This window comes from Panulirus ornatus, chromosome 21, assembly GCF_036320965.1.
Source record: "Panulirus ornatus isolate Po-2019 chromosome 21, ASM3632096v1, whole genome shotgun sequence".
NCBI lineage: Eukaryota > Metazoa > Arthropoda > Malacostraca > Decapoda > Palinuridae > Panulirus > Panulirus ornatus.
In genome coordinates this window covers 6,798,213-6,813,681 of record NC_092244.1, presented here as the reverse complement: position 1 = coordinate 6,813,681, position 15,469 = coordinate 6,798,213, and the positions used below count along the sequence as shown (strand labels likewise).

The 15,469-nt window shown below is 38.2% G+C and overlaps 1 protein-coding gene and 1 long non-coding RNA gene across 2 annotated transcripts in view; one reads left to right on the top strand and one right to left on the bottom strand.

The window, feature by feature from the left end:
* LOC139756316 (uncharacterized) overlaps window positions 1-5,447 on the top strand; it is a 66,621-nt gene extending 61,174 nt beyond the window's left edge. The window contains exon 8 of the mRNA XM_071675620.1: window positions 501-5,447. Within this exon, the coding sequence (XP_071531721.1) occupies window positions 501-673 (173 nt within the window). The 3' untranslated portion in view covers window positions 674-5,447. The remainder of the gene's footprint in view (window positions 1-500) is intronic.
* Window positions 4,973-8,669, bottom strand: LOC139756317 (uncharacterized). The gene is made up of 2 exons (XR_011714309.1): window positions 6,702-8,669; window positions 4,973-5,697 (listed from the first exon to the last, which is right to left on the bottom strand). It is a non-coding gene; the product is annotated as an uncharacterized lncRNA (long non-coding RNA).
* Window positions 8,670-15,469: the final 6,800 nt, after the last annotated feature.

Sequence of the window (15,469 nt, the reverse complement as noted above, 5' to 3'; positions counted from 1 at the left end):
ATTTATTTGTTTAATGTGTCTCCTGCAAGACGAGTTATAACCAGGCCTCATTTCACTATGTTCCTTCTTCATCACTGCATTTGACTATTTTCTCATTGTCACAACCTCACACACTTCTCATTTCTTTCAAAATATTAACCTCATTTAGAGTCATGTTAAGGCATGATTCAGGTGGATCTGGCAAATGATTTTCTCAGGAGTAACATAGTAGTTCAGTGCATTTTCCAGGTGCCATTTTTAACCCAGTATGTGTGTCAGTCCTCTGAAGTGCAGCTGGAAATTAACTCCAAGGTCATAGGATTAAGATATCTCTGTGAATTTTAGTTTAAACATTTACCATTAAAGAATAATATTAAACCAATGAACTCAAACTTAGTTCATCCACACAAACCATACCAAAATATTTCCTACATTATCCCTTGGATTTCACTGCAAGACTTCATTGGAAAAAAATATAACTTAATGATCGATTTGAGAACCTATAAACCTTTATGTTTCAGAACAACGAGAGCATGTGATTGTCAACAAAAATCAGAAGAAACCTGAGGTTCCCATGGCTGTCCGAGAGGAGCTGCGTCAAAGAATGGCGGATGATACAGATTTCTACAATTTCCTAGAGCAACGGCTTTTTGAGCAGAAGCAAAATTTTCTTTCTGAACAAAAATATCATTGATGTCATAATGTAACTTACTAGTCATCTTTAGTCAGTAACATGAAAAATAGTCATTTCTTTCACACACTTAGTGATCACACAAAAATATAGGTTAGGAAAAGCATGCATGTATGCAGCTATTCAGCATCTCTGTAATGATTAGGAAAGAGTATGTAAATATCCAATTTTCAAACACCCAAGTGTAAATAAGTGGGGAGAAATTATGGTGTATGTTTTGCTCTGAAGAATGAGAGTGTATACAATATGTGCATATTTATGGCAGGGCATGTTATTGTTATTTACAATTTTTTCATATTATATAACCCCAAGAGCCCTTTTTAAGGAACTCCTGCAAATTTGAGGCTGCACTACAATCAGTTCCAGGAAAGTACAAACCTGTTTGGTGTGAGAAGCTCTATGATGATAATGTGTACCCTTTTGTTAACTGATGATGATACAGCCTCACTGAATGGGGCTTTTCATTTTTGGTGTAACCACATGCTGGCAGATAATGGTAACACCTGGGAGAATGTATATTTATTTATTTATAATTATTCATGAATCAGTTTCTATAAAAGAATCCAATTGTTACCTTTCAAAAGGCTCCAGTTGTCCAAGGCTTTGCTATATCCAGAAGCAAGGAAATGTAGATTCCTTTGGAGTGAGATGGTCTCATTTGAGACTACTCCCACTGATCAGTTTCACCAAAGGCTACTTTTCACTCGGTGTGTGACCTCGTCTAGGCAGTCAAGTAACTATAATGGAGCTTGGATGTGGATAGGGAGTTGTGGTTTCAGTGCATTACACATGATGGCTAGAGACTGAATGTGGCTTTTTATGTCTGTTTTCCTGGAACTACCTTGCTGACACTGGGGGTGGTGATGCTGTTACTTGCTGGGTGGGGTGGCACTGGGGATGGATGAAGGGGGTTGTTATTTCATATGTGGCAAGGTGGCGATGGGAATGAATAAAGGCAGACGAATTATGTACATGTGTATATATGTATATGTCTATGTGTGTATATATATGTATACGTTGAGATGTATAGGTATGTATATTTGCATGTGTGGACGTGTATGTATATACATGTGTGGGAGGTTGGGCCATTCTTTTGTCTGTTTCCTTGTGCTACCTCGCTAATGCGGGAGACAGCAACAAAGCAAAATAAAAATAAATAATTGTTTGTGTGTGTATGCACCATTCTTTGTCTATTTCTTGAAACTACTTTGTTTGATGAGGGAAACAGTGATTAAGTATAATAATAATATATATTCATACATATTTACCATTTCCCGAGTTAAGCGAGTAGACACCCAAGTATTAGAGGGAAAAATCCTCACTGGGCCACTTCTCTGCTTCTTCCTTATGGAATGTAAAACAGGAGGGGAGGATTTCCAGCCCCCCACTTCCATCCCTTGTAGTCGCTTTCCACCTTCCACGACATGCAGGAAATATGTGGGCAGTATTGTTTCTCCTCTATCTTTAGGTTATGAAATTTTACGATATGCATGTGTTGCACCTGACCTCCATTGGGTAGTCACTTGTTTACCAAATGTTGTCATAGCTACATCTCTTCTTTGTATATCAACTGACTGTTATATTTCTTCTTGTATCTCGCCTGATGATCACTGTATATTGGATACATGAAATAGATGATGATTTATGTTTAGGCACCAAGGATTTGAACCCTAGTCCTACTTTGTGGCATGCTAGTAGGTTAGGTTACCATTGGACCAAAATGCAACAAAAGCCTTTGCTCTCATCATCCAATGGTCCATGAAAGTCACCCTTCAGATCTCATGACCTGAGAGGGTGAAGGAAAGCCTACACTCACATGTGTCACAGGAAGTATCAAATCAGTCCTCTAATACAAAGGGAATGTTTATTTCTCTTACATATATTGGTGAGACATGGAATAATTGTTAATTTACCTATCATGTGGCAGGCCAGTAGGACCACGGTTTGAATTTCTGGTTCATTTGAGGTCACAAGGTACGTTGTAATGGTGTTTGAAACTTTGAAGGGATGCATGTGAAATAAGGTAATTCATTCATGTGTGGAGACTAGTTTGGTGGAGTGGATTTTAAGACTTGGAGTTGAGAAAGTGCTGTTGCATAATTTCAGTGTGTGTATATTGTGTCAGGGTTTTGTTGTTGTGGGAGGTATCTCTGTGATTATAGTTTGTTGCAAGTGTGAGGTTGAGAGTAATTTATTTCTAAATGGTTTGGATGATGAGGGTTTCAAATTTTGTAAAGAAGAGATTGCATTCCGAGCACATCTGCTCTGACAGTTGTTAATTAGTAGTGGTTTCTGAGGAACTGTTAATTAATTATTCATAGTGCTCTATTTTGTGTGCTTTGCAGATTTGTTATAAACAGGATATCTATTAGCATGGTTGAAAGAAACAATTAGTTTTTGTTCATGTGGTAACTGATATGCATAATTTGAGGTAATATGGACTGCAGAACACATTAATGTGGTTCCACCTGGAATAATGCTGTAAAAACTTTACGATAACATATGCAACAACTGTGCTAGTTATGAATTTTTTTTTTTTTTTCTAATTTCATCCAGTTGTTGAACATTTTTGTATGTATTTTCTGTCTCTAGTCCCAAAGCCCTCAGTTCACGTGATAATATGGTGCTTGTTAACGTAGATTGCAAAAATGTGCCTTTCAGCAGTACATATCTTACATTAATGCATGATCCCAGTTGTATTTACTTTTGATAAAGTGGATGACCAAGCAGGTGAAGGAGTTTAGGGTGTGGATGAATTTTTTGTAAAGTACACTGAAAGATTCCATTCTTGTTAAGTTGTTTTTGATTGCTTTTGTTTTGATACTTATAGAGTTTGAGTAAATGTGTTGTCATGTGTGATATTAAACATGGTTTGAATTTAGTTGATGACAGGATATTGTCAGAATTAGGAGTGGCATAAAAGTTTTTTAGTGATGCAGATATTTTGTGTGAATCAGTGTTTTAACAGAATGATGTGGGTTTGCATGTTTGGGTAGTATCAGGATGCTGTGATTTACTTGTGGGGTGATGTGTTTACTTTATGAGAGGACTTTCACATTGGGAGGTAATGTTAGATATTGAAGGAAGATAGTGAAGAGGATTGGAAAGAACTGCTGGTGTGTGTTGTGCAGCCTCAAAGGAGCTGGATACCCTTAATGGAGGTGTTACAGTTGTATAATAAAATTAATTGCATGTATGTACGAATAACTCGTAAATGGTAATTTATTTGTAATGTGTATGTAAAATCTCATTAATTGAGGAATTATTTCAACATGTTCATTAACTGCTGGCATTCTGACCAAAAACATGTAATCTTTCATTTCTGTACAAAACACTTACCACTTGGGTCATTCTTCATGACTAGATTTTCTTATGGCGAGTGCTATGTTGTAGCCTACCTTTTGGCAAAATGGTAATAACAGTAGATAGTGGTAGTAGGTCAGAACATTCAGATAGGAGCATTAGGTAGAAACATTTTGTAATAATTTTAGGTAGGAACATTAGGCATGAGCTTTAGGTAGCAGTAGGAGCTTCTACAAAATCTGTGTTAGACTTGCCCTCTGCCAGTGGCCTGTTAAGGGCAATGCATGAAGGCTAAGAAGTGGCACTGGAATTCACTAGTTATGGAGACTATTGCTGTGGTCTCTCCCTTGAGGGAGTTCCAGGAGGGAACAGGTGTCATAGTCCAGTAGGGTTTGGACTTAAAAAGCAACATTTGATGTCATTACCAATTTTTTTTTTTTTTTTTTTTTCTTTCTACCAGTATTTCTCTTCTGAAACGAGTATTTTTTTTTGTAGTGAAGGAGCAGTTCTTTTGCACTGAAAAGTGGTGCACATGTAAGATCTGCCATATAGCAAACACAAGTTAGAAAGCAATAAAATGGTAGGAATAAAGATGACCCCCCCCCATTTATGAACAGGTGTAAGTTATTAATTATACATTAATATAGGGTAAAACATTAAACCAATAGTGTCCTCAGAGGAAGGCATCATAAAGCTTACAGTTGGGTAGCTCTTATTATGGCTGCAGAAATTTTGCAGTTTTGTTGTGGCATACCGAATTTATCACTGGTTTTTGTACTGCAGTTTTAGTTTCCATTGATGAATTTTGACATTTTAGGAAAATACTGCTTAAAACTGGCCAGTTTTGATAATGAGTTATTGCCTGTATCAATTATAAAAAGAGGTAACAAAAAGTCAGTTCTCAAAGTTAATTAAAAATATGGTTGCTGCATACCACATGCCTTGAACTGGAAAGTGAAAATTAATGGTGATGGCTGGTAGAATGGAAGCCCTAGCTGATAAGAATTAAAGCACCTACTTTTATTCAGATACTAAAGTAAAATTTTGTAATAGGTTGCATCATTTGTGTATGATCATGAATAATTTATATACAAAAAATTCATATGCTGCCATCATAAGTTCCCATATACAGAATTTTTGACATTGGTTATGGATACCAAGTTATACCCTCACAACTTGGCATACAGCCATTTTTTTCAATCCATATTCATGCATAGCTTGTTTTTGCAAGGGTCACCTCATTAGGAGTGGCATTGCTTTACTCTGCAGGATACAATGCATGTGTTTGTGCTGGAAGTATAGAACTAGATAAAATCAGTAGGACCCAATCATCTGTTTCTGGTTGAATTGAAGTCTCAAGCTTAAACTGTAACATGAAGACTTTCAGATGTAGTTTAACCACCATCTGCAGATAGTATCTAAATAACACCTGCAGATCTACATTTTTTTGCCATTTTCCAGCCTTGGTCAGTTATGTCAAAAACAAATGACCATCAGCCTTACTTGGTCACATGGTCTTAAGCTGTCATGCATAATACACAGAGTTCAGAGCTCACCATCCACAGTGAACGTCCAACCATTATTTGTGGTTCAGCTCGATGGCACATCACCTCATGCATGCCTTTTGCTCTTTTGAATATACAGGGCAATAACACTTCTTAGCCTCTCGCCCAAACCTTCCATATCCTCCTTGATCTGCCAATGCTCACTGCCTCCCTTCACTTCTGAAACAAGATTGCCTTGATTGATCCTTTGCTCTCTACAACTTTTCAGCATACCCAGATTGGGTCTTGTAATCATGCTGTACTTGCTACCACATCTCACTTCCATTGTTTTTCCTTACATGATAAACCTGTCTGAGGCTACACTTCGACACAGTATTCTAATGTCCACCCTTTCCCATTGTTTAGCATTCAAGGTCCAAGACTTGCATCCATACAATACCACTGGGACTACCTGGCCTTCAAACATACTCTAATAAGCACTGACCTCCTTTCACACTTCTTAATACGCTTGGGACCTTAACCCTATCTCTTACCCTTCGACTCACTTCAGCTCCCATGATACATTACACTCCACTTCCTCTAGGTCCACCTACTTAAACTTACTCTCTTACCATCTTATCTGACCTCCCTGCTACATACTTTACTATTCAATTCTCAACTTCCTCTTTTGAAACAGTCTCTAACTTCAATAGTTTCTCATTTGCTAACAGCTCTGTCATCTGCCTCCTGATTCACCTTCCATCCCCAGTTTTCTAGAGACCTGCCCCTTACATTCATCTCCCTTGCTACACTGTCCACAAACAAATTCAACTATGGTCATGACATCCTTTATACAGATTCACCTCTGCAAACCTCCCTGGTAAAAACTCCTCCATGCATTAATTCAAACCTTCCAATAAGGCATTTCTGTCAAGCTTATCATGCTTTCTCGTATTCATAAGTGCCATGAACAGTTCAGCCATTTTCAAAATACTTCTCAAAGTTCTTAAAAGTAAACACCTGGTAAATACATCCTCTATTGCTCCTGAAGCCACCCACATTGCTGCTGCTCATTCTGAAGTACTGTGCATACCCCACCAACTTGATCATCATTCTCTTATACACCTTAACAGGTACTCTCAGTTTGAGCATTGCTCCCCTTGACTTCATATAAGGCATCATATATGCATTCTTCAAACCCCCAGGTACCTCACCTATGGCCATAAAAATTTTAAATAACTTACCAATCGACAGTACTGTTGACCCCTTTCGTGAGAAACGACTGAAATCCCATCCACTCCTGTAACTTTGCATTTCATTTAATATATTGAAGTTCTTCAATTGCTGGCTTTATCACCTCTTCCTTTCTTGTCACCATTCCCTCATCTGCTTCTTTCACTGTCACTTCCATTTGTTCTTTTACTCTTGCACAATTCACCTCCTTCCAATACATTTTCTTAAGTCTCAAAGTTTATCAGCACTCGGGTATACCATATCTAGTTTGCCTTCTTCTCAGCTCCCATTCCTTTCTCTTGAACTTTGCTACATTATTTCTCCTTTCTTGTAGATCAAACCTTAATACCCAAAGGCCTCCTCTGCTGCATCCTTCTGTATATCTTTAACCTATTCCCACGTGGAGCAGTCTTGGAAGCTGCAGCCCTCAAAAGGGGGTCCTTGGGTTATATAACTAACAATGTATCTGTAATTCAGCACAAAGTTAGAAATGATTGCTTTGTTGCAAATGTATAATACAAAGGAATTATGTATTTGTGCTTAAAGTACAATTACTCCAGACCTAGTCTGATGTATAATCAGACAACAGTAAATATTTACAGTAAATATTGCTGTTGCTTGAAAGATTATTACAGTAGACAGTTACTTAGGTGTACATAATGTAAGCACATCAAAAAATAACTCTAAGCATACTCAAAAAATGTTTACACATTCTTCTGTAGATCTATCAGTATGATTATTTGACCATCATATACAGCCCTATTTTAACGAGCAAATCTTATATTGGTTGTGGCAACCCCCAAATGGCTGTACAGAATTGTAAGATTTTTCTCTTTGGGGTTCATAGTGGACAAACTGAGACCCATGGATGAATTTCTTTTTTAAATACAATTTTTTATACAATGAAAAAGGATTTTTGTATTTTGCTTTGCCGCTGTCTCCCGCGTTAGCAAGGTAGCGCAAGGAAAAAGACGAAAGATTGGCCAAACCCACCCACATACACATGTATATACATACACGTCCACACACGCAAATATACATACCTATATATCTCAATGTATACATATATATACACACACAGACATATACATATATACACATGTACATACTTCATACTGTCTGCCTTTATTTATTCCCATCACAACGTCGCCACACATGGAATAACATCCCCTCCCCCTCATGTGTGCGAGGTAGCGCTAGGAAAAGACAGCAAAGGCCCCATTTGTTCACACTCAGTCTCTAGCTGTCATGTAATAATGCACCGAAACCACATCTCCCCTTCCACATCCAGGCCCCACAGAACTTTCCATGGTTTACCCAAAACGCTTCACATGCCCTGGTTCAATCCATTGACAGCACGTCGACCCTGGTATACCACATCATTCCAATTCACTCTATTCCTTGCACGCCTTTCACCCTCCTGCATGTTCAGGCCCCGCTCACTCAAAATCTTTTTCACTCCATCCTTCCACCTCCAATTTGGTCTCCCACTTCTCCTCGTTCCCTCCACCTCTGACACATATATCCTCTTGGTCAATCTTTCCTCTCATTCTCTCCATGTGACCAAACCATTTCAAAACACCCTCTTCTGCTCTCTCAACCACACTCTTTTTATTCCCACACATCTCTCTTAACCTTACATTACTTACTCGATCAAACCACCTCACACCACATATTGTCCTCAAACATCTCATTTCCAGCACATCCACCCTCCTGCGCACAACTCTATCCATATACCCACGCCTCGCAACCATACAACATTGTTGGAACCACTATTCCTTCAAACATACCCATTTTTGCTTTTGGAGATAGTGTTCTCGACTTCCAAACATTCTTCAAGGCACCCAGAATTTTCGCCCCCTCCCCCACCCTATGATTCACTTCCGCTTCCATGGTTCCATCCACTGCCAGATCCACTCCCAGATATCTAAAACACTTTACTACCTGAAAAAGGATATATATATATATATAAAAAAAAAAAATTTCTTACCCTAAAATTGGCACTCCGAGAATGTGCTTGATTATCCCTTTACTGTGTACAGAGGAAATGTCACTGGAAATATCACGTCCCATATAATAAGCCAGAATGCTCTGATAGAATAACCTGAAAGAAAAAAATATAAAAGCCTACTCTGGTTGCATACCTGACTTCAAACTTGTTTCATCTGGAAAATTACAAAGATGGACATGGGAAGATAGTTCAGTATGCAAGTGTGCGCAACTACAGTGAAACTACTGCAGCATACTACAACATGCATATGCACCCATTCACAAACATGCACATAAGTTTGCTTGCAATAAATTACCTTTTACTACAATCATACAACCCAAAGGAACCCTTTACAAGGGGCTTGTGCACCTACAAGGTTGCATTACAATCATTAGCAAGAAGATGGACTACTTTGGAGTGAGAAGTTCTTCAACAAGATCGTGCCCTGATGATACATCCTTGCCAAAGTGAGTTTTCACTAGGAGTGTGACCACATAGTCAAAGTCCAGTAATACATGCATGCATACAAACACAACCCAAACATGGGGGGAAAAAAAATATCCCAAATCAACCTCATCTCTAAACAGGAATGTCAAGGAAAACCTATGCAAAATCCACCCAGAATCAACTGGTCAACTTCCGCTGACATGCAATGCAATTAAAACAACTTTCCTGCAACAGGCTCGGACAACATGTCTAACTTCCACATGGAAAGCTTTGGCCCAGTTACAGTCCAAGCACTTGCAGATATCTTCAACCACTCCTGGCAAAAGAATCAAATCCTGACATGAAGCTTGCTAACATAAGATTAATCTTAAGAATTCAATAAACCCAAATCCACCTCTAGATAACACTGCATCACTGTCTAACTATATCTGATGCCCATTCCAATCTGGAACTCTCTCAAGGGGGTGGCCACAACAAATAGAGACTCCAAAACTAATGAACTCTGGTGCCACTTCTTAGCCTTTAGTGCTTCACTCTCAACAGGCCATTGGCAGAGGGCAAGTCTAGCACAGTGTTTCATGTGGCTCCAACCTAATGTTCCTACTGACTACTACCTAATGAACCTACCTACTACTTCTACCCAATGCTGCTACCTTAATGTTTCTTCCTACTAATTCTACCTATTGCTTCAACCATTTTGCCAAAAGGCAGGGTTAGCACATAGTGCTCACCACAAGAAAATCTAGAATCATGAAGAATAAGCTAAGTTGAAGTGCTGTAAGTGTCATTTATGACAAAGAGAGATTGTATGATTGTGGACAGAATACCAGTAGTCCATGTGTGGGTGAGGCACAAAGAAAAGACAGCTACCTGGGTCAGAGAAGTGCAACTTGACAACCAATGAAGTGCTGGCAAACTACAAATCAGTTACTAACCCTCCCGACACCCAAGTGGGTAGTACTGGTATTATACCTACCTGGTCGTTGGCTGCCTATCAACTACTACCTACTTGTATCACTTTTCTCAATAACCAACCTAAGAAAAATTTGTGCACAACAGAATAAAGCAAGTATCCCACTTTCATATTTACAACACAGCATTTCACTTAAGCTCTGCATTAACACATTAAACACAGAATAACTATGTGTCCTAGGTGGTTTCACCTAACCACAACACCCCTCCCAAACAGTAGTAATGGCAATGTCAGCAAAAGCCTTGGACATTATCCCCTATGGCATCCTATCCCAAATGATACTAGATACCACTCCACTACACAAAAGGTGACTAGCCAACTTCATAGCAGGTGGCCAAACCCATAAATGGCATTCCAAAGAAGCTTCTACCCATTCAATATCAATATGTGATAAGGGGTACATGAGTATTATCTTAACCATCAACAAACTAAGCAAAAGGGGAGAATAGTTGGATGTCCAAAACTGCTTCTTTAGGCACAAAGTTTTGGAAACCTGAAATAAGAAGAGTGCAGAGGATGTGTATACTGCAAACCACAAGAGTTAGCTTAAGGGATGTAACATGGCTTTGCAGCATAAATGCTATCCATTCCCCTACCCATCATATACACAGACATCCTTTCTTATTCTCAATGCCAAGGAAAATGTATGTATAATTACAATTTCTAATGTAACAGAAGAATACTTCTACAATGATATGGGTTAGAAGAGCTAAGCAGGTTGTGGATGGAACTACATGCATTAGATATACAATAGAAATAAAAATTAATTTGCAGATCAGGCTCCTCTTTGCAGCAGGATACTGTCAGGCTGCAAGGTTCTGTTGCCTCACATACAATGGTAGGGTAGACGTCTGCACAAACCACCACTTGTCATCTCTAGTGGAGAAATTTGTGCGATCTACAGCTTCTTAGAAACAAAATAAGAATTAAATCTAAATATCTTACGTAATTCATCACACACATTACTTTATCCTTGACAGCACAACCTATTTCAGGTTGGTACCTCTAATGCCTGAACCCCTGCTGACATATCTTTCTAGCTAGCAGAAATGTACGTTTATTCTCTATCTTAGTCTCTACCTCTTACTACTGCTTCCACATCTTCAATGAAGAATGCTTCTGTAGTAGTAAAGCCAGCATCACTCCCTCATACCTTACTCATATTGTCTAAAATAACAAATGTCAATACCAAATTTCACTCAATACAAACAACAAATGTGCTTACCTTCTTCTTTCAGAATAAATCCTTTTTAATCTCCCTATGGTAAGGAAGGGCAGCTGAAGTGAGGTGCTGCTGCTATATTTGGTGATGCCTGGAGACCCAACAGAGACATCTACACACTGAGGTCAGGTTGAAACCATGCACTGTACAGATTGTTATGAGTAATATTTTGTCTTTTTCTTACTAACTAGTTTTAACTAAGCCTAAGGGAGTGTTCAGTATAAAAAAGAACCAAAAATTCTTTCACATTTCATTTTTTCATAAAGAAAGGCTGAAAGTTCTGCTGTAGTACCAAAGTGAATAATTCCTCTAACAAATATTTTTTTGTTTCTCTGAACAGATTACAAATTTCTTATATACTCTTTCTTGAGTTTTTCATTACTGTTTAGATCCATTTAAGATAAAGCAATAAACAACATAAAAAAAAAAAGTTTGAGGCACGACCTGGTATCTTGCATTTCTATACTTAGAAGAAAACAGTCTGAATACAAAGTATGCTATGGGTCATTACATAACATGGGTGCCCACAAATATAAGTACTACATCAAAACTCTACAAAAATAATCTAATTTGCTAGTGATGCTTAAAGATGTCAATTGTAATAAGCACAATGACAATTTAACTGTTAAGCAATAAATGAGGTATGACAAAAAAAATCAAATTATTTCACATATTTTCAAATAACGATGAAAACTTGTGGCACAAACAAAATAATGCAACTTAACCTAGAACACTCGATTTACAACATTTTTATACAAAAAGACTAACTTATTACTTTAAACAAAAATATCACAGCACAAAAATAAGATGCCATTAAGACAACTGTTATACAAGCCCCCTAACACACGAAAATGAGTGCTAAAGTGTTCAGAAGTACCGTTGATCTTTCTGGTAAAATTAAATGGCTATATGTTAAGCCAAGTGTTATAAATATTGGCGCACCATAAGAAAACTTAAACTGGAGCTTGCACATCTATGACATCTAAGTGATTTAGTGTGTAGTGTTCACTGATATGAGAAAAGGTCAATACCAATATATCAATGGCCCTCACTTTGATTTATCCTCTACAAGCAGCAGCTAACAGAATGCTATGGTGTTAGCTTGCCACACCTGTGGCTGGTTAACTTTAGCATTCAACATCATTCACCACGTACATTTGATGTACTGTGATTCAACATTCCAGTTGCTATGTGTTCTCCCTTCATCAAAAAGCATAACTTTACTGTGTTGTGTTGTGTAGGAGCAATATAGAAGGTATGAACATTAGACAGGAGCATTAGTTAGTAGTAGATAGGAACATTAGGTAGGAGCCTCTGAAAACACTGCTAGCTTTGCCCTCTACCAGATGCCTGTTAAGGGTGAGGCACTAAATGCAAAGAAGTACCACTGGATTTCAACAGCTGAGGAAACTTTTGTTGCACTACACTCTCCCGTGGAAGTTCTTACAGGGAACAGGCATCTGAGATATAGATAGATAGATAGACAGACATTTATTCTTGTGCATTCAAGTGTGCCAGAGATATAGATAGATAGAAAGATACTTATTCTGTTACATTCAAGTGTGAAGTCCCAATGTATGTCTTCATATATACTGTTTTTCCAATTTACTTCTCATATGTAATATCAGACAAATTTCCTGTGGGGTGGGGTAGTGCCAGTAAAGGATGAAAGCAAGCAAATATGGATATGTACATGTGTTTTTGTCTGTGTATGTATATGTATGCATATGTATGTATATGTGCCTGTGTGGTCATTTTTGTATGTGTGTATGAGTGGATGGGGAGTTCTTCGTATGTTTCCTGGCGCTACCTCCCTGACGTGGGAAACGGCGCTCAAGTATAATAGAAATATGAAAGTTAACTGACTACAAAAATACTGAACGTGAATTAAACCTAATCAAAATCTAGTACAACTAAGTTACAAAGTTATGAATATTGACTTAGAAATTATAATAATGCTTTCATCTTAAAACTGGGATAATTACCAATCTGGCATCTAGAACAAGCCAGACCACAGTACAGCAAAAACCAATACAGAACATATCCAATATTCTTAATCACTACATGACTGAACTCAGCTGTTTCAGTCTGCTTGCTGCATGCATACTGAAAACGTTTCCTCATGGGGAAAAGAACCCCAATATGGAATTACTTTGAAAAGTATACATGTGGGCAATAGGACCAGTGAAGACTATGCCAACATTTTACATACAAAAATTATAACATATTGTATGCTCTTTAATAAAAGCACTATTATTGTTACAATAATGGGAGACAAAGTGACTGATCAGTGTCCTAAGAATTAATTTTATGTCATGATGGCACTACACAGATGTAGAACCAATATCATGGTCAATCATGAGTGAAAAATTAATACTGATTTATGAGTCCCTCTGATACACCAGAATTGCAAAAAAATTCATATCAGTGACAGTATGTGCAGTAAATCGATATGAATCAAGATATCAATTCACTGTCAGAACCTACTTGCATAAGCTACTCTACTACATCCAAGATGCTCATGTTGCTCCCACGACGTCTATTCTTCAGATGAGCCTGAGAATACAAATCCAATTAGGAAAGCACATGATTATTTTCTATTAAATCTTGTGATGATGTGAATAAGAACTACATCCCAGCTAAAAGTTATGTCTTTAAGCTCTTCTTACAAGTCACCCTGAGATGGATAAGTATCACAGGTAAGAACTTTATCCTACAGAAGTTCCAACTTAACAAGGAAAAGTACCCCTACAGTGTGTGTGTGTGATGTATGTATTTATATTCATCTATTATACTTTGTCGCTGTCTCCCGCGTTAGCCAGGCAGCACTAGGAAACAGACAAAAGAATAGCCCAACCCACCCACATATACATATTTTATACATACACGTCCACACACAGCACATATACCTATACATCTCAACTGTATACATATATATACACACACAGACATATACATATATGTACATGTATATAATTCATACTGTCTGCCCTTATTCATTCCCGTTGCCACCCCACCACACATGAAATGACCACCCCCTCCCCCTGCATGAGCGTGAGGTAGCACTAGGAAAAGACAACAAAGGCCCACAGACCTTTTCATGGTTTACCCCAGAAACTTCATACTGTAAGTGACACTGGTATGATGACCAGCATGCTGTATGTTCCACTGGTGAGTATAATGACCACCACACTGTATGTTCCACTGATAAGTATAATGACCACCACACTGTTTGTTCCACTGGTGAGTATAATTATCACCACTAACAACAAGTTGACTCCAATATACCACATTGTTCCAATACACTCTATTCCTTGCACACCTCTCAACCTCCTGAATGTTAAAGCCCCAATCGCGAAAAATCTTTTCCATTCCATTCTCCCATCTATTTGGTCTCCCTGTTCTCTTTGTCCCTTTCACTTCTGACACATATATCCTCTTTAACAGTCTTTCCTCACTCATTCTCTTCATTTGTCCAAACCATTTCAGCACAATCTATTTATTACCACACATCTCTATATCTATTACCTTTTCATTACTTAATAAGCAAAACCGCCTCACACCAGGAAGTGTCCTCAAACATTTCATGGAGAGAATGGGTGAGGAAAGATTGATAAAGAGGATATATGTGTCAGAGGTGGAGGAAACGAGAAGTAAGAGACCAAATTGGAGGTGGAAGATGGAGTGAAAAAGATTTTGAGTGATCAGGGCCTGAACATACAAGAGAGTGAAAGGCACTGCAAGGAATAGAGGGAATTGGAACAATGTAGCATACCAGGGTGGACATGCTGTCAATGGATTGAACTAGGGCATGTGAAGAGTCTGGGGTAAACCATGGAAAGTCTTGTGGCGCCTGGATGTGGAAAGGGAGCTGTAGTTTTGGTGCATTACACATGACAGCAAGAAAACTGAGTGTGAACGAATGTGGCGTTTTTGTCTTTTCCTAGCGCTACCTTGCGCACGCGTGGGTGGGGGTGGGGTTGCTATTTCATGTGTGGCAGGGGCGGTGACAGGAATGGATGAAGGCAGCAAGTAGCAATATGAATAAGTACATGTGTATATATGTATACATATATAAATATATATATATATATATATATATATATGAAAGCCGGCAAGGCAGCAGGTTTGGATGGTATTGCAGTGG